This window comes from Xenopus laevis, chromosome 8S, assembly GCF_017654675.1.
Source record: "Xenopus laevis strain J_2021 chromosome 8S, Xenopus_laevis_v10.1, whole genome shotgun sequence".
NCBI classification, from domain to species: Eukaryota; Metazoa; Chordata; class Amphibia; order Anura; family Pipidae; genus Xenopus; species Xenopus laevis.
The window spans coordinates 59,597,604-59,617,710 of record NC_054386.1 but is presented as its reverse complement, the minus strand read 5'-3'; the positions used below and the strand labels follow the sequence as shown (position 1 = coordinate 59,617,710).

Below are 20,107 nucleotides of genomic sequence, written 5' to 3'. Positions count from 1 at the left end.
TGGAGGGGAGATTATCAAATATTTAATGCATTGCCAGAATAACTCATGCGCCACTGCCTTAACTGCCACTTTTTATATTAGACTTGTGCCATTGAAGTCAGAAATTAAAAAAATATATTTTCTGCAGACTTCTGGTCCAATGCTCCAACTCTAATTCCTGAATGTGTTTTCAGCAATGTTCATTGACTTATTGCGCGGTCTGCTCATTTGTTCCTCTGTGCCCAGCACTCCAGAAGATTGGAGAAGTAGGGCACTCTGGAGGATTGTGGAAAGCAACACAACAGTTTTAGGACTAATAAAATAAAGCATTGTTAACTTGGGCTTTAGCCCTGCTGTTGGTCTGCGTCCTAAAGAATAACTTCCATTTCAGCACGTTATATATTGTACATTCTAGTTATAATTTTAACATATTATTATTTACAGTTTATTTTTGAGCGCGTGCGGTTCCGTCAGCTTCAGAAAGAGAGGTTCGAGATCAAAAATGATGGGCAAGTTACATGCCACTTCTCCTTTATTCCTAAGCTCAATGATACACAGTACTGTAAAACATGGCTGCGAGCCGAACCGTGTGAAGGTTATTTGGAGCCAGGTATGTTTATATATATTTTTCTTGCATCGTTCTCTTTACACACATATACCGACTGTGTGTGGCTATATACTAATGGGTACCAATTAATATGTATTTAGCTAGACAAAAAAACTGATGCTGCTTCAGGTAAATGCATTTTCATCAAATCCCCACTGATAATTATACTCAAAACATGATGGCCTGCTATAAAAATTCCTAATGCATTACATTTTCAGTCTGGACAGTTGTTCTGCAGTCCAGCATCATAAACCAAGCCCTGACCTGACATACATACCAAGAAAGTGCTTAAGCATCTCATCTTCTGTGGTCAGCTTTAAACCCTTATAGAAGCTAGGGAATAGACCAATTTCTAAAGTAAACAATGAAATAAATAACAGGACCTTCAACTTAATCATACGGTCAACATATAATTATCCTGTATTTATCATAATACTACATTTTATTACAATCTTTTAATATTGTTCTTTTATACCCTCTCACACTGAAGTTCAGAGTTGGTATGTTTATATAGTTATCTGTTTACTTTGCATCTGGTCAGTATGATTATACACAAATACAATAAATAGAACTGGTGTTAAGAATGTGGATTCCTCTGTGCAAGAATGGTAATTCTACTGGCTAAACGTAAAACTGATTCAGATGACCGCATCCTGTTACACCTTTAGTGAGAGGCATGCCTCTTAGTCACATTTAAATGGTTCAATTACTCCACTGAATTTTCTAAACTGGTATTTCAGCCTTACACATTCTCTCCCTTTATTGCTTTCACCTGTATTGGCATAACCACTAGTCTCTTGTATTGCTTTCACCTGTCTTGGCATAACCACTGGTCCTGAATGATCTCATACCTTGTGTATGTGGAAGGGAAATTTGAGCAGTAATTAACAGGTTTGTCCAGTCTGACAGTAAATCAATTTGAACAATAATTTGAATGACTTTGTTATATTCAGGTGAAGTGGACTTCTGAGCTATACAAGAGCTGTATTTTTTATTGCATTTAGAACACACCTCTTTTCCAGAGATGTGAGTTTAACCCAACAAGAACATCCTCACAAAACATTTGAAACCCAACTGGCCATTGAAAATGTATTGCACAAAATACTGAAAATACTATTTGTGATTTTATTGGATGAAGTTACAACTAAAGGATGGGAAACCTTTAGTCATATTTATCATGTTTGGGTTTTAAGCATAAAATATGGTTAGCTGTCAATTAGGACTCGAGTTAATTACTATATACCTATAAGCTATCATCATGCTTTCAGTTGACTTTTGTTAGGACTAAGCAGAGTCAAATGTTTGCAAATTTCTAACAACATTTGCAGAGGTCTAGTAGCACGGCACAACCAACCCAATGTTTGCTTTAAACAACAATCTGCTTATTGTTTGTTGTAGATTACAAGATCTGTATTAAACTTTGAACATCTTATTGTATTACCCACCCCAATTTAACTTTCTGATGCAAAATTTTGGTCCTCGTCTGATTTCTGTTGCTTTCTTTTGTACTTGTGAATCTCATGTTGAGTATAATTTTAAGCATTATCTCCAGTTAAACAAAATTTTGCAAAACCCCAAACTCTACCTCTTTCTGTATCTCTGTATCTCTAAAGCTGCATATAACTGTTCGATTTCGATACCTTCTTATAACTCCTTTTTTTTTTTTTCCTTTCTTAGAGGAAACTGTGGACATAAGCCTTGATGTATATGTCAGTAAAGATTCTGTCACCATGCTTAACTCAGGGGAGGACAGGATTGAAGATATCTTAGTCCTTCACCTTGATCGAGGCAAGGATTACTTTCTAACCATCAGTGGGAGCTACTTAGTAAGCTGTTTTGGTACATCGTTGGAGGCCCTCTGCCGAATAAAAAGGCCAATTCGGGAGATTCCAGTCACCAAACTCATAGATCTGGTAAGTAAGGAAAGAATACGTAAACAAAACTGTATTAATTTGGGCTAAAATTCCTGTACACTTTATGAATTATTTAAAACGCCTTGTTGCGTTGGGTGTGTCCCAAAGCTGTCCCTTATGAAGTGATTTACTGTAACATAAGTGTAATGCATTTGCACTGTTAGTTTGAAATAAATCAAATCCCTGCTATAACTATTTGGTTTATTTCACATCAAGAACTATTCCAGTGTTATATTCTTGGAAAAAAAACAGTGCGAAACCCAGTTTGTAGCACTGTAAAATATTTGATTGTAATACCTTGAATAGTATGTGTTTCTGATCTTGTTTTCTATGAAATTACTTTTCCTGCACCCCATCACCAGACTGTATAATGATTCCAGAAAGTTCAAAGAATATATCTCCAGATAATGTAATTGTAATTTAGAACTCTTTTTTTTTTATAATGCAGCCAACGTTAACTGCTTCTTTCCAGGATGCACTAATCGCAGCAGATCATGGTACACTATAAAATCCCCATACTTTGTATCTTTAAAATTCGCTATTGGTAAATCTGACCATTTCTTTTTCCTTCTCTCTGCCTCCTGCTTTCCTCTGCTCTTAGGGAGAAGACAGCTTCTCAGAGAAGGTAACATAATGTAGATTGTAGGATTTGTATTTGCCCCTTTTGTTGGTGATTTGATCTTAAATATAGTGGGATTTAGTAATGTCTTTGTGTTGTTCTCTGCCTTTCCCTGTCAGAGGAGCTTGCCACAGGTTCAGGCCTCTTTATCAGCAAAATGATTAAAGGGGCAATATATATTATATATAGATCTATGTACAGGGTTTATCCAAAGCTGCTTCTTCCTGTTGTGTGTTTTTTTTTTTTTTTTTTTTTTTTTTTTTAAAGGCACCATTATTTAAAGAGCAGCTGATACATGAGTTTGCATGGGAACTTTTCTTCTTTGGCATCAGCCCTGTGCACCCAGATATTGTAGGTGTGTAGGTATTGTATTTTAAATGTAGGAAGCAGAGATATTTATTTCAACTGTCCCAGTTCACTGCGTGATTAAAGCATCTGAAAAACAATATTTTATTGGGCTCAAATTGAACTTGATGGGTGTATATTGCCTTTTATAGATGGTGTTCATATTGGTTTTATTATTTATGCAGTCTTCATTCTGTCCCATTCCTGTTTGTGTTCATCTGTCAGTTGATTAACACTATGCTCTACATTATCACACAACCTAAAGCAGAAAATGTTATTAGGTGTATCCTTTTTTCATCTATTTTGTCCCTGTTCTGCTTTACTGTAGGGTGGTTCACCTTTCAGTTATATGTTATAAAATGTCCTATTCCTAGCAAATTTTCAATTGGTCTTCATTATTTATTGTTTAAAGTTTTTGAAATATTTGTTTTCTTCTTGTGGCTCTTTCCTGTGGTCAAATGAGGGTTACTGACCTTAGCAGCTCTGTGAGGCTAACATTTTGTTATTTCTACTCTTTATTACATAACTTCCTGATAGCCCCTCAAGATTGAAAACACTGCCTAGTTGCTAAGGTTAATAAGACCATAGCAACCAGGTAGCTGCTGAAATACCAAACTGGAGAGCATCCAAGTTTCATGAGCACCCTAGGCAACCGATGTTTGTTGCACCCCCTCCTGTGTACGCTACAACAAGCAGCAAGAGGGAGACCAAGAGAGTGCAGGGAATTCTTAAAATTGGCAGCATTTGAGATCCTCCAGAGCCTGAACTAGAGGAGTACAGGCAGAATAGGTATGTGGCCAGCGCTCCAACACTGTTGCGTCCTAGTAACATGCTTCTTCTTCCTACCCCTAGTTCTGGCCCTACTGGAAAACTACTGAACAGAAAGCCAAGTAACTAAAAAATCACATAACAAAATAAACACCAATTGCAGATTGTCTCAGAATATCTGTCTACATTCAAAGGGGACATACAGCTGGAAACGAACTTTTTAGCAGCCCTTGCCAAATTGGATGTTTTGTTAATTTTCGAAGTGAAAAGTTGGAAATGACTAACGCAGGAATCGGTGTGTAAAAGTAACAACATATTAGCAAATGTAGCAAAAGAGTCTTTCAGTTCTTGCTGTAGGCTTTTTGCCCACTCTTACTTGCAGATCACTTCTAATTCTGAGATCTTTTTGGGTCTGTGGAAAATTTTCAATGAAGGGACTATGAGGACCATTCCTAAACCTCAGTTTGCTTTTCTTTAAGGAGCTCATGGTGGCTTTGCATTTTCTTTAGGTCTTGTTCTGTATATTTAGGTCTTTTTCTTTGCAGTATCTTCTTGGAGGTGCCACTTCCCTTTTCAGCTTCATCATCTTGGTGGACTGTTTAACATTGACATGTAGAATTTGCTGATATTTAGTAGACACATACAGTGTTTCCCAAGCCACTGGCTATCATATACCTGCAAAGCATAATGGATACTCCCGCCTGGTTATCTGTTGGCAAGATATTTTTTTCACCAAATGTTTTCTTTCTATCCCTTTAGTGATTGTGGTCAAAGAGTTCCATTTTTCCCACTGCACTAGTTTCCAAAAGGCCTCTGTCTTGTCTAGGTGCTGTTCTGCATACTCCTAATGTATATAAAGAAGTTGAAGGTAAAACTGGATGCTGAAAGCCTTTTTCAGTCTTTTTGCAGCCTGCCCCTGCTTTTTAGGTAGCTTTATTATCACACCCTCACTCAGAAGCACATGGTCGTTATGTGACAATTGACAGTTTGGAGATTTAATTAAGCTCTTTGAAGTGACAACTCCTAACGGCTTTTAAGGCCTAATGAGGTAAATGGAACTTGCAAAAATAGCGTTTTATCACTGTACAAGTGGGAGGGTGTCCAAACTGTTGCACATGCCAACAAGATCTGAAAGACTTAGCTGGATACAAAGGACTCTTACAGGCTGGGATTCATGCCTAATATATTGTTGCTAATATATTGTTTTTAACCCACTCATTGCTGTAGTTAAGCACCACTTTTCACTACTTTTACCTGCAGCAGCATAGGCTAACGTGACAGGAGCACAAAAAAAAGAAAAAAAGATTAGAGAAGAGACCCTTCCTGCAGCATAGAAATTAACTTTTGCTATTCTGCCCAGCTGTTGCCTGGTTAGAACAGCAGGGGGTGCTCAGGATACATTTCACTATATGTATAAGAACTGCAGACATTACAAAAGCTACATAAAATACTAATATTAATTGTAAAATTATTTACTTTAGTGCATGAAAAAATTGAAATTGCAGACCATAAGATATGCAAGCTAATAGGTGGGGGTTGTGCATACTCGCAGGGACACCGCACATTATTTATGTTTATTTATGTAAAATTAGTATTACTTCAAATAAAATAACGCCGAAAACAAAATAACTGAAGGAAACAACGAGAATAAGAACCACACCTAGGCATTCCTGAGTACACTAACTTACCAACTGAGCTTCTGCTTCTATGTGAAAGTAGCTTGTATCTTTAGCCTGCAATTTTGGACATAGTCTCCAGTTTGTGACTTTTTAATGTAACTTTCCCTGCAGTGCACATATTAAGTTCTACAATAATTATTAAATCTCTTTATTCCTTTAGGAGAAATCCGCTCTTCAGATGCTTCCAGTGGAAACTGATGAGTCAGTTGACAAGCCCCTGAAAATTCCAAAGGAGATCTGGCTTTTGGTCGATCACTTATATAAAAATGCTTGCCACCAGGTTTGTTGGGATGCATGTGTCAATACTTAATATATTCAAAAAACAGACATCTGCAAACAATTTGGAAAGTGTAGATTGGAATAAAATGTATTTTTATATATTTAGTTTGCAATCATTGAATCACAAATTCAACATTATAGAGCTCTAGAGTCTGTCCTAAAAATAGTAACTTTAGGAGGCTGTATTACATTTCTATGGTTGCTTTTGTATTGGCTAAGTTTGTACAGTTGTGTTCAGAATAATAGCAGTCAGACATAACTAACCTTATCAATCACTGTTAGTAATGTTACTAGTAGGTGTAGTATAGAAAACCCCAACAGTCATGACATGCATGTTGCTGATTCTGTGTGATTGAAACATTAATTGAGGATTGTTCCAAATAATAGCAGTGTTCAAAATCATAATAGATTGTTACAAATAATAGCAGTGTGGAGTTCAATTAGTAAAGGTCATTTATTCTGTAAAAAAACAGATGTCAATTACAGCAAATGTTGAGCGTGCCGTTTATAGTGCATTTCTCTCTGAAAATCTGAGTAAAATGGGTTATTTCACACATTCAGAAGAACAGTGTACTTTGATTAAAACATAGATTGGAGAGGGGAAAACATGTAAAGAAGTGCAGAAAATGATAGGCTGGTCAGCTAAAATGATCTCAAATGCTTTAAAATATCAACCAAAACCTGTAAGACTTGGAAGAAAATGGAAAACTACCATTCAAATGGAGTAGAATAGCCAAAATGGCAAAGACTTGTCCAATGATCAGCTCCATGAAGATCAACGAAGGTCTAAAGTTACCTGTGAGTACTGTTACAATTAGAAGACGCCCATGTGAAGCCAAGCTATCGGCAAGAAGCCCCCGCAAAGTGGCATTGTTGAATACAAGACGTGCTGAAGTGGTTAGTTTGTTAAAGAACACACTGGCCTAAAGATAAATGGTGCACTATTTCAAGGATGAATGAAAGCAGGATTGTTCATTTTGGATCTAGGGGCTGCAGACAGTTTGTTAGACGACCCCCAAACACTTTATTTAAGTCACAATACACTGTGAAGACATTGAAGCATGGTGGCACAAGTGTGATATAGGGATGTTTCTCATACTATGCTATTGGGCCTAAAAAAGAGAAAAATTGGTGTTAGTACCACACTTTGGCCAAAATATGTAAGATCATGTGCCAGGTCAAGGCCCCTCATTGTAACATAGTAAGTAAGGTTGAAAAAAGAAACACGTCCATCAAGTTCAATCTTTTATTTATTTTTTTATTTATCTGCCTAATTGCTAGTTGATCCAGAGGAAGGCAAAAAAAAACATCTGAAGCCTCTCCAATGTGCCTCAGATGGGGAAAAATTCCTTCCTGACTATAAAATGGCAATTGGACTAGTCCCTGGATCAACTTGTACTATGAGCTATCTCCCATAACCCTGTATTCCCTCACTTGCTAAAAAGCAATCCAACCCCTTCTTAAAGCTATCTAATGTATCAGCCTGTACAACTGATTCAGGTAGAGAATTCCACATCTCCACAGCTCTCACTGTAAAAAACCCCTTCCGAATATTTAGGCGGAACCTCTTTTCTTCTAATCAGAATGGGTGACCTTGTGTAAGCTGGAAAGACCTACTGCTAAATAAAGCATTAGAGAGATTATTATACAATCCCCTTAAATATTTATACATAGTTATCATATCACCCGTTAAGCACCTCTTCTCCAGCGTGAACATCCCCAATTTAGCCAGTCTTTCCTCATAGCTAAGATTTTTTTTCTTTTATCATCTTAGTTGCCCTTCTCTGTACCCTCTCTAATACAATAATGTCCTATTTGAGTGATAGAGACCAAAACTGTACGGCATATTCTAAACTGTACGGCACAAACTGTGCACTTCTCCTTAGCTCAGGAGCTCTAGTAGCCCCAGCTGATTAAAATACATCTGAAAATGATTCCCTGTTTTAAAGGCTGAATGGCAGCTATAGGCAATATTTGGCTAAAATTTGTAAACAAAACACAGAAAAAATATTGCCAGCGCTCGGTCTAACTCACGCTGTGGCATGACCAGCTGCTATAAACACCACATTCTGGAGTTGACTATCTGCTATAGATGATATAAAGCCAATATTTGTACACAAAAAAAAAAGAAAAATTGCCAGTGCATAGTTTGCCTTTAAAAATATTTTTTACAAAAAAATTAGGTGTTAGTACCACACTTTGGCCAAAATATGTAAGCTCACGAGCCATGTAAAGGCCGCTCATTGTACGCGAGTCCTACACTATTTATGAGCATTATAAGTTTGTAGTGCTTTTATAATCAAATCCCCCAGCAACTGTGTATGCTGATGGGCCTATTTATCATGGATCACTTTCAATATATCAAAATACTTGAAGAGGTCATGTTGCCTTATGCCGAAGAGGAAATAGGTGTTTCAACAAGACAATGACCCCAAACACACCAGTAAATGAGTAACATTTTGATTCCTGTGCAACAAGATTGACGTTATGGAGTGGCCAGCCTAATACCCAGACCTTCATCCAATAGAAAAAGGCCAGTAAGCTGCTGATTTTGTTCAGAGGGGCCAGTTAATCGGTTAACATTAGCTTTATTTACATTGGCTTTAGCTACCAAGGTATATATATTAAACAAGACAAAAGTGCTTTAGTAAACCACCCCATGCAGGAAAATTAAGTAAATGATTTCGACAAGCACAAGTACAGATGGTTATTTAAAATTATTTAATGGGTAATGAGACTGATAGGGAGGCTATATTCTCAAAATCTTAAATGGAATTCCTCTTTCTGCTTTTTAAAGCTATTTATAGTTAGTCATTTCATTCAGTTACAATATAAAGAGAGAGTCCTGCTCTTTTGAAACAGCCTATAGAGAATGCTTATACAATGAAAAGAAATCTCTATCTTATATAAATGCACACTGAGCAGATCTGCAGCCTAAGGAGTGCCTATAAACTGGAAGATGTCTCTTATAGATAAATGCAGATTTGTAGAGTACTGTAGATGATGTTGCAAATAGCAAGCTTACCCTTTATAGACAACAATCTGTATAAGGGAAACTAAATGTATGTTAAATATATGTGTGTGTACATTTTTCACTTTCTTTTTGCTGTTTTACAGGAGGATCTCTTTCAAACCCCAGGAAAACAAGAGGAGTTGCAGCAGATTATTGACTGTTTAGATACGAGCATTCCTGAGACAATCCGTATCCTTAACAGGCTGGTGAATCGGTTATGTTGCAAAGAATTGGTTCTTTGTGTTCAGTCCTTCAACATAAATTAAGAAATATAATATGAAGCTAAAAAAACATGCTGTCGAGGGGACACCGTATAGTAATATTATTTAATGTACAAGTATGACAGTCAACCTTAACTCTTTACTTTAGCTGGTAGTAACCATTCTGTTGCAGAAGCATTACTGATCTTTTTGGAAGCATTGCCAGAACCAGTCATTTGCTACGAGCTGTATCAGAGATGTATTGACTGCTCCCATGATACTCGACTATGTCGACAGGTATAAGCATTATAGTTATTATACCATAATAGTTTTTTGTTATGAAATCATTAGCTAAACATATTCTCTCCATTTGTTTTTATCAATAATATTTTATATATGTGCAGATGTTATCAAGAAATAAACCTGTTGCTTTAGAGAGATATATACGTATTCCCTAGGGAATATATATAAGGAGATCAGCGCCTGTGGCAACAGAAATTAGAAACAAATATAGCGTAATACGTTTCAAATAAAGGGAATTACACCCTGTGCATATACAAAAAAGGTTTTTAAAAGGTTTTTTTTAAAAAGTGTGCTCCCCTTTTCTTTGAGCAGCTATTAGTTAGAGAAGGAGAGAGAAAATTGGATCCAAGTGAATGTAAGAACAAAAAGTGACCTTCCTTGTATAAAGAAGGTGCAATCCGATAGTGGAGCGCCTCCACACTATGTATAAAATGCCTACTTACAAACCACTACTGTGGCGTCGTGCATATCAAAAGATTTCTTTCTGGTCCCTCCAGCTCACCGCTCCTGCCAGACTCCGGATTAGAAATAGGAACTGAGGATAGTGTAATACCGCTTTTATTAAAACATAATTAAAAACAAGTAAAATATACACTCACATTTACCCTCCTTGGGTAATACGCATTCAGTCCCAACAAAGTTTGAGTGTGCTCCCTCTGGGCGGTCCTGCCAATTCTTTCGAGTTCCCCTGTGGTGCCTCTCCTTGGGGTACGCTTTGGACCCAGGAGAGGCACCACAGGGGAACTCGAAAGAATTGGCAGGACCGCCCCGAGGGAGCACACTCAAACTTTGTTGGGACTGAATGCGTATTACCCAAGGAGGGTAAATGTGAGTGTATATTTTACTTGTTTTTAATTATGTTTTAATAAAAGCGGTATTACACTATCCTCAGTTCCTATTTCTAATCCGGAGTCTGGCAGGAGCGGTGAGCTGGAGGGACCAGAAAGAAATCTTTTGATATGCACGACGCCACAGTAGTGGTTTGTAAGTAGGCATTTTATACATAGTGTGGAGGCGCTCCACTATCGGATTGCACCTTCTTTATACAAGGAAGGTCACTTTTTGTTCTTACATTCACTTGGATCCAATTTTCTCTCTCCTTCTCTAACTAATAGCTGCTCAAAGAAAAGGGGAGCACACTTTTTAAAAAAAAACTTTTTTGTATATGCACAGGGTGTAATTCCCTTTATTTGAAACGTATTACGCTATATTTGTTTCTAATTTCTGTTGCCACAGGCGCTGATCTCCTTATATATATTCCCTAGGGAATACGTATATATTTGCTCTGGACTTTTTTTACAGCTGAGGGACTGTGAAGGGATCGGCAAGGAATACCTAGAGGACTGACATTTTTTACCAAGTTGCATTGTAAGCAATATATGTTTTATTGCTTTAGAGAGATGTTGGAGCTCTTATAATCCATGGCACATTGGGGCATAATCTTCTGATATTTTTCACTGGCATCAAGCTATTTATTTACATAAAGGACTTCACAGCTACGTTTCAATGTTTTTACCTGCATGGATAATGTAATAATAGTTTAAACTCTCCTTCAAATGTAGTAATCAACATCATTCCTTCAGATCTTAGTGCATGTTTTTAGCGATGTGTAGATTGATCCAAAAACCATTGGTGACCCGAGGATTTACCACCAGTTGGCCAGGTTTGAGTTGAAATTTGGACAACCATTAGGGTTAGGGTTGGATGTGGGTCAGACTGGGGAAGTACACGTTTCCTCTGCTCCCAAAGAGGCACACAGAAAAATACTGGATACAGAGCAAGGAGACATGGGTACCAGTTGTATTCAGGTCCTACAATGGCACATTCTGCTAATTAGGGTCAGGTGTGGGTTAAGGTTTTATGGATTTGGTTTGGGTTCGGGTTGGGGTTTTCCTAATCTGCACATCACTGCACCTATTACATTGCCATCATGTTTCCACTGTAGGGGAACAAACATCAGCCATATATGCTAAAGATACTGAATATGCCTTATACTCTGGTACCTCTTTTTAGTTCCTTCCAACTGACACTTGCCCTTATCTTGACACAGTCCATAATGTTTCCCATCTTTAACGCACAGGTGATTTCTCAGCTGTCACGTTGTCATCGAAATGTTTTCCGATATTTGATGGCATTTCTGAGAGAGCTGCTTAAGTACACTGGAGACAACAACCTGAGCGCCAACATGATCGGTAATGGCTTAGGATATGAATTTGTTTTATTTAAGTATTCCGTACCACAATGACCTGGCTTACATATTTACATTCCACTTTTCTGTTTTAAACAGCTACAGTCTTTACTAGCCTCCTGCTACGACCTCCACCAAACTTAATTGGGAAACAGACACCGAGCGAAAGGCAACGGGGAATAAATTTCATTCTGGGATTCCTTTTGTCAGTTGACGAGGAGTAAGCCATATGAGGACTGTAAGGCGTGCTGTGGAGGATTAAGACAAGTAGGCACTACAGAGCCAAAGGACTATGACTGGCAACATTGCATATGGTTCTGATATATATGGCAGGGACAGGAAAAAAACGACACCAGTTGTTTTTAGTACTGTACCTATGCTTGGCCCATGGAGTGTATAAAATGATCTCCAAAGAATGGACCACACTTCCTTGTTGGTTTATTTGTACAAAGTGTTGATCTGTTTCCATGCTTTCATTATTGTCTCTGTGGAACACAAGTCACCTTGTATAGTAGCCGTCATTGTGAAACACAAGTCACCTTGTATAATAGCCATGAACCCAGCCCTCCTTGTCACGCTTTTTGTCAGTCTTGAACAGTGGTGCCATTGTCACAGCTCTCTGTGGCTGTTTCCTGTAAAAATTTTATTTCATTGTATATAGTATATTGGAAAATATTCATTTCCTCTTATTCTGCCTCATAAGATTTACATGTTTAGTTTTGCACAGGGATTAGCAGCCATAGTCACTCTCCAAGTGACTGTTCATGGTCTGTGATTTTTTTTTTTTTTTTTTAATTTCTAGAATTTTATGTTGGTATACTTTTTTACTTGCCCTGGGCTTTTGGATAGTTTTTCTTATACTTTCAGATGGGAGGGCTGTGTTGGTAACATAAAGCACCTTAGAAAGAAGTCAAAGGTTAATTACATTTTTCAACCAGTGTTCAGTGGATTCTGGCATTGCTATTATTACATTAATATTCTGGGAATATTACAGATACTAAAGGGCACCTAACATATCCAATGGCATATATCAGTGATGCCATCAGCAAATGCTTATAATGGTGGAAGTCCTGTTTTTAGTAGCATTGCATTAAACAAGCTACTGCTCACATGCAAGAAATTCAAGCACTTTACCCATGATATTCTGCATATGAGCTTTACTGTGTTTTTTCTATTTTAATGAACTCCTTGTTTTCAATAAGTAAATATTCCCAGTGGCAAGCATGGGAAGGAGGTGAACATCATATAACATCCCTGTACAGACACATGTTCATCAGCTTATTAAAGGAGCTGTAGTTACAAATATTAAAAACATTCAAAATGAATGAAAATATAATGTATTGTTGTGCTGCCCTGGTAAAAATGGTGTATTTAATTCAGAAATAGTTTGTGTCCACAGCCTTACGCTATGACTAAGTGTTTGTAACACGAAGCGCGTAAGGCTGTGGACACAATAACCCATTTCACTTTGATTCAACTGCCTGGTGGAAGATTGCCTTTATTGAGTGCCTGCTCCAAAGAATTTTCGATTTGTCTGCTCCCCATGTTTAGGACTCAGGGTGGTCTACCTGGGCCTCTTCCTTGATGTGGTGAGTTATTACTTACAAGTTGGAAACACCACCTTTAGATTTATTATTTGATTCAGAATCCCTACTAGTTTATATTAACAAGCTCCTGTGTAGCTTAAACAGCCGATAACAGATATGTTCTGTAGTATACAACGGGATTCTTTAAAACGTATCTATTAACTACTGTCTATCCTGTGCTTGAATGGCTGCCCCTTGGCTACACAACAGCTTCTTTATATAAACTATAGTTGTGTTTCTGAAGCAAACACAGCCATTTAACTATTACATGACAACAGTGCATTATATTGTCATTCCATTAAATCACTTTAATTGTTTGGTGTTACTTTCCTTTAAAGGGAAAGTCTATTACCCGAGGATCCTCTGCCATGAAATGACTATGGGTTGTTTATTTCAGACAGGCAGGAGCTTTTCGTTTGATGCCTCTGTGCTTTTGTATTTAAGAGGTTGCACAATGGGATGTACACGAATGAATGGGAGTTTGTCTGCTGCTTCCAAGTGCCAACAAAAGGACAGCTTTCTTTCATAAGCTAAGGTAATGTAAGATTTGGCAGTTGTAGTTCTGCAGTGCCTGGAATGAAATAGTTTGTCTATAACTGCACTGGGAGCAGAACTCAATTGGCCCGGTGTACTTTCCATAAGAGAGTATATTGCTAGCAAACTGTGCAGAAGCTTGTATTGCAATGTACTCTCTTATTCGACAGCATGTTGTTTTAAGCATAAGGGCTTGAATTAGGCAGCAAATAGTCACAATGCAGTCACTACACACAAATGCTCAAGCCTTTCTGAGTTATTGGTCCGCCTTTGACTGCCCCACGTGTAGTTAGCCTTAAGTTCACTAAACTGTTTTTTATTCTTCAGAAAGGTCAGACACTACATAAAATAAATACCTTGGTCTGTACTCATGAGCTCTCCACTCACCATTTTATTTCTGGGTTATTTATACAGCCAGCAGCAGGGTTGTGATACACTAACACTAAGAGAACACTAAGAGATCTGCAACCTATGGCCCAATTTGAATTTTGCTTAGATAATGTTTCCATTTATATCATTATACGTTGGCGTCAAAAGTATTTTAATTGTGAAAAATGACGCACACACAAACTCTTTCATTTAGGAAAATGCCTATTTAGTTTTTTTGTGCATGTACTTGCGCTCCCATTGGCTCATTGGACCTGAGTATGTTGTGGGAAACGGCTATACCTATAAAATGCAGCCATGAATGATGTGGCAATATGTAATATTAAAGTAATATTCAAGCTGCTAGCCATAATAAAACATTCTTCATTACAGAGATGAAGCCATCTCCTATTAATTATTTAAATCAAGACTCGACATGTACTTTTGGTGCTGTATGGGCTACACGTAGGTGTAAGGCATTTTAGACATTTCACATGTTGCTAGTAGGGTTCATTTTTTTATACAGGTCCAATAATGCTCAAGGTTTTTACTCATTTCATTCACAGTATTTGTGCTTGTTCGTGTAGAGCAAAGGTGATCTGTGCCAGTTAAATGGAATAACTTTTGCAACCTGACTCTTTTTTTATTAAAGAACATTAGTAATTGGTATTGCAGACGGTGGAAATCTAAAACTGATTACTTTTTGGATAAATGGTATTTGAACCCAAGTATGGGATCTGTTATCCAGAAAGCTCCAAACGACTCGAAATAACCTGATTCTGGTAGTATTTGGTTAGGCTTATGATTCATTTCATTTAGGACTGGTACCGCCACACCATCTAAAATTAGTACAAGTATGGGATCTGTTATCAAGAATGCTCGGGATAAGTGGTCTTTCCATAATTTGGATCTTCATGTCCTAAGTCTACTAAAAAATCATGTAAACATTAAATAAACCTAATAGGCTGGTTTTGCTTCCAAAAAGGATTAATTATATCTTAGTTTGGATCAAGTACAAGGTACTGTTTTATTATTACAGAGAAAAAGGAAAACATTTTAAAACTTTTGGATTATTTGATTATAATGGAGTCTATGGGAGACGGCCTTTCCGTATTTTGGAGCTTTCTGGATAATGGGTTTCCAGATAACAGATCCCATACGTGTATCTGGATATTGTAGTAAATAAACAGACGGCTAATGCAGATGTTGGAGTTTATTTTAGCATCGTACACGACATGTGTCAGAGGTGTGAGAGAAGGAAAGCCCCCAAAAATGTCATGTATGCGGAGTCAGCATGGTTCAATGTTTTCAAACAACCAATGATTTTTTAGGCGTATCTCTGTTTGCTTTCATGAATGTATAAGAACTAGGAGAGCACCAGCAATTCCTATCCATATACAAAATGCCAAAAAAAGGGGTTGAAAGCAAATTTAATTTCAAGCAAATTTCCAATGTACATTATTAACAGTGTCACTGGTTTCTATTGTCTTCGTGATCGCTCTTCTCTGCATTGCTTCTTGACTATCATAAAAACAGTAGGCATCTCCCATCCAGCCAAGACTCCTATTCCAGCAATGCTTTGCATATTCTGCACATTTCCTTCTTCTCTGCAATGTGTTGCCATACATTTCTCAAGGACGTATGTTTACATTTCGCTTACAAGTAGGGAGGCACCGAATTCACTACTTTGGATTCAGCCAAATCCGTCGTAAAGATTCGAACGAACCCTAATTTGCATATGCAAAACGGTGAGGGGAGGGAGAAAGAGAGCCGTGCGCAGTGGGTTTTTTTGATGAAAAGTCACATATTAAGGATTTGTTCGAATCCTGCTAAAAAATGCCAAATCCTGGCCAAATACTGAACTGAATCCTGGATTTGGTGTATCCCTAGTTACAAGAAGCTAGAAGGGACATGGCCTGACAGTCTTAGAGGTATGCTGTGGCCAAACTTGGCTTTAAATGGTATGTTCCAGCAGGAGCAATTCTTTAGATATTCTTATAAATCTATGGCAACAAAGTATTCCTGTGTTCTGCTGGAAAATGTGAGGGAATAGCGGTAGAATATGCTAATGTGGACTATTAGATATGTACGTGTGTACTTGTATGTTTTTGTTTTGTTTTTTTCATTCAACTTTACATAGGACCTATAATGATACCATGTATGTTTGGTCCTGGATTGGAATAGTTCTAGCTGTGTGGTTTAATGCACAGACCCATTAAAGCATGACCTTGCAAAGGAAATCCACTTTAGTTCCCAATTCCAGTCATACCTCTTTGTTGCCCACAAGCAAGTGAAGACAAATATATTTCTGAATAGAGTTATCACCCCTTTCTGGAAATGAATAAAATGTACTACAAGCATCCCCCCATGCATTAAAATAACCAATGACTGTCAAGCAGTGGGACAGAGGTTGTGGTTTATTGATTATTAAGTCCATAAGCCATTATTATTTTAAGCCACCGAGTACAAATCCTGTTATTAATGAATGAGGAAAATCCTCTAATTCAATATAAACCTCTTGTATGATCTGGATCTTACTCTTCATCTCTCCGTTGATCCATTGCTGATGTCTTGATTCCTCTATGGTACTTTCATTATACAGGGTTAGTCTCGGCTACAAAGGCATACTCATAGCTACTTTAATGTAACCCACTTCCATTCATTGTAAGATCTGTTCATTTACCCAATTTTACCACCAGCATGCTGGGCAAAATCAGATTGGAGGCCTTAGGGAGACCTGTTGGGATGCGGGCCATGGTCTTCATCAGGTAATTTTTTCCAACTGGGCCAATCTAGTCCACTACCTTTTCACGTCTGCAATACAGTAAATGTAGTAGAGTAGCAATTGTTTGTGACATGCTAGATATTTGCTCTGGCTCTATAGGTGTTTCTTCAATCCCAGGCCATAAAGTAAAGCCAGTGTGCAGTTTTGTGCCAGACAGGAAACACATTCATACACACCCAAAGGTTTTTTTTTTTCCAGCAGTAAATGAATATATTTCCAGAGCTACACTACTTTAATCCTTTTTTTATTACATGTATATGGCAACACTTTTTATTTTGAAGTCCATTTCCCTTGAACGTTTTTATTTCACCTTTTTATACACTCCAGTAGGGCTTCTGGTTTCATCTTGTGTACGCCGTCCATAAAGACTCTAGTGCAGGCTTCCTGTATCTTGCTGTAAATCAGCCTAGGTAACTCCTTCTGTATCTTTCAGTCACTGTTTTATTTTTATATATAGGAAATAATTTATTTGGAAAATGTACTGAAGAAACAAAACAACTGTGCAATCAATAAAGTACTTTTATGTCCTGGAATGCTAGTATGTCATCTTTTGTAGCACTGTACCTTACTTTGTCAGGCTCACTTACCAACATTGGGCTGCTACTATTTAAATTTGTGTGTGGGTCCATATTATTGATAAATAGCGCTCTATGGAGATTGTGGGCTCTAAAAAATGTTGGAGGGCCACATCCAACTGACAGACCTCCAGTTGGACTTCCCTGGTTGTTATGCTTTTTATGGTGTTTTTATTTCTAAATTACACTGTTTACCTTACAAATAATTCACTTTACAATATAAAATTTTAATCTTGAACTAACCAATGTATTTTTTAGCTTTAATATTGGTGTGTAGACAGTCATCTCGGGTTATTGTGCCTGATTCTGTGCTTTCACAATAAGGCCACCACTTCACAATGGAACTGCTTTCAGATAAGATATTGTTTATCCCAAAAATGCAACTGGAGGAGTCAAAGCAGGACTTGGATTTTTACTACTGAGTACTATTTTCATATCTACCAGGAAGCTGTACTCTTGTGTCAGGGAGCTGTTCTACAGTTACTTTCCCACTGTTCTGTTGATCGGCTGCTCAGTGGGAAAGGGAGGGGGATATCTCTCCCAACTTGCGGTGCAGCAGTAGAGTGACTGAAGTTTCAGAGAACAAGTCACATGACCAAGGGAACCTGGAAAATGAACGTTTAGCCCCATGTCAGGTTCAAAATTAAATATAAAAAAAGTTTGCTCTTTAATACATGCTTCAGTGCAGAATTCTGCTGCTGCTGCAGCAGCAGCATTATTAACCGATGCATTTAAAAAGTGTTTTCCGTGATAAAATCCCTTTAAAGGATTGGGCTTAGAAGCACTTACTGAACAGTGATGGATTTCCTTGCCTTGTTACTCTCAGAGCTATGAGTGAATGGGATCTGCACCACGACATTAAGCATATCTTAAATGAGATGTAAAGTCAATTAGAAAATACCTTGGAGAGATCTGTTTAGAGCACTACTGAAATTAACTTCTTTTTCCACGTTGAACCATTTAAAATTACTAGCTGCTTTCTACAGGTCGCTTAATACAGGGCCCTGTCCTGATTTTATACCAGCTGCTCTTTTGACTGCATTCACATATACACTACATTGGAGATCTGAACAAGGCGTTAAAGGAAAACTAAACCCCCCTACCAAAAGCTCCCCATCGTCTCTCTCCCCACAATGTGCTTAATTTAAAAAAAAAAAAAACCTTTAAACATTTTTGACTATTAAATGCAGAGAAGCGGATCGGAGCTCCCAGTCACCATCTTCCTGCATATTGTCTTCGGGTCTCTTTGCCGACAAAGCCTGCCAGAGCATGTACGGTTTTGCCAAGTCAGGAATCTGCTTCAATTGCGCATACGCAAATTCCTGCTAAGACCCGAAGACTATACGAAGAGCCAGAAGATGGCGATCGGGAGCTCAGATGCACTTCTGCATTTAAGGGTCAGAATTTTTTAAATGTCCTTTTTTTTTTTTTTTTTTTTTTTACACTAAAGCACATTGTGAGGAGGGAGAGGGGGTGCTATGCCTGGAAGTTTAAGGGGGCTTTGGTGGTAGGAGGGTTAAGTTCTCCTTTATTCTCTTAACCAACAGATTTCTTATAGGGGAATGACATCCCAGAAGTTGTTTTCTTCTATGGCAGAGCAGTCTATTTCAGCTGCATATCATTTTCCTTATAATGTACACTTCATCCCTTATATCAAATAGTTGTTCAGGAGTGGTTATTAAATAAATATGCAACAATGAGAGTCTGATACTGTGCTGAAAATGTTTTCTAAAACCCTTATACAGAGCAGTATAAAAAATACATTTAGCCTTATGATTTTGTCAGAGCATTATTTTGTCTGTCTTAAAGACCCATTACGCCTAAAGTTAATTCTATTTCACTCTTAGGGGCAGATTTATTATGTGGTGTAAAAGACGGTGCAATAATTCGCCAGACATCGCAGTGTATAAATGGCTTCGTTTCTTTACGCATTTTTTCTTGAGCAACTGCCGCCAGAACTTACAAAGTTCTGAAGCAGTGTAAAATAATGGTGTAAAATCTCACACACCTTCATAAGCTCACCATTTATTTTACACACCTTTCTCAACTTCCCGCAAATTTTATTTTACACAGCATAATAAATAGGCCCCTTAGGCTCATGCTCCTTGGCTCAATGCAGTCTTCCTGGGGGTTTAGATACAGGAGCTCATTACCAACACAAAAGCTAATGGTAGACAAGCTGACCGATCGGCAGAAGACTTGGATATCAGTGGGCTCGTCGATCGGGCTGGGTGGAAAATTTTGATTGGGTGCCTTTTGATCGTAGGCCACTGTTAGAGCCAGCATTTTTACTGGCCAGGCCGGAGTAATATCAGCCAGATGGCAACCCTAAAGATCACAGACAAATTATGTTACAGTTGTTGCAGCA

At 37.8% G+C, this 20,107-nt stretch overlaps 1 protein-coding gene across 5 annotated transcripts in view; it reads left to right on the top strand.

Annotated features, from left to right (window-relative positions):
* ocrl.S (oculocerebrorenal syndrome of Lowe S homeolog) overlaps positions 1-14,775 on the top strand; it is a 48,065-nt gene extending 33,290 nt beyond the window's left edge. For 4 of the 5 annotated variants that reach the window (XM_018232988.2, XM_018232987.2, XM_041575144.1 and 1 more), the window contains 8 exons: positions 424-589; positions 2,264-2,499; positions 3,101-3,124; positions 6,071-6,190; positions 9,307-9,391; positions 9,572-9,699; positions 11,786-11,897; positions 11,993-14,775. In XM_018232988.2, the coding sequence (XP_018088477.1) occupies positions 424-589; positions 2,264-2,499; positions 3,101-3,124; positions 6,071-6,190; positions 9,307-9,391; positions 9,572-9,699; positions 11,786-11,897; positions 11,993-12,117 (996 nt within the window). In that variant the 3' untranslated portion in view covers positions 12,118-14,775. The remainder of the gene's footprint in view (positions 1-423; positions 590-2,263; positions 2,500-3,100; positions 3,125-6,070; positions 6,191-9,306; positions 9,392-9,571; positions 9,700-11,785; positions 11,898-11,992) is intronic. The other variant, XM_018232989.2, reaches the window with a different exon arrangement.
* Positions 14,776-20,107: the final 5,332 nt, after the last annotated feature.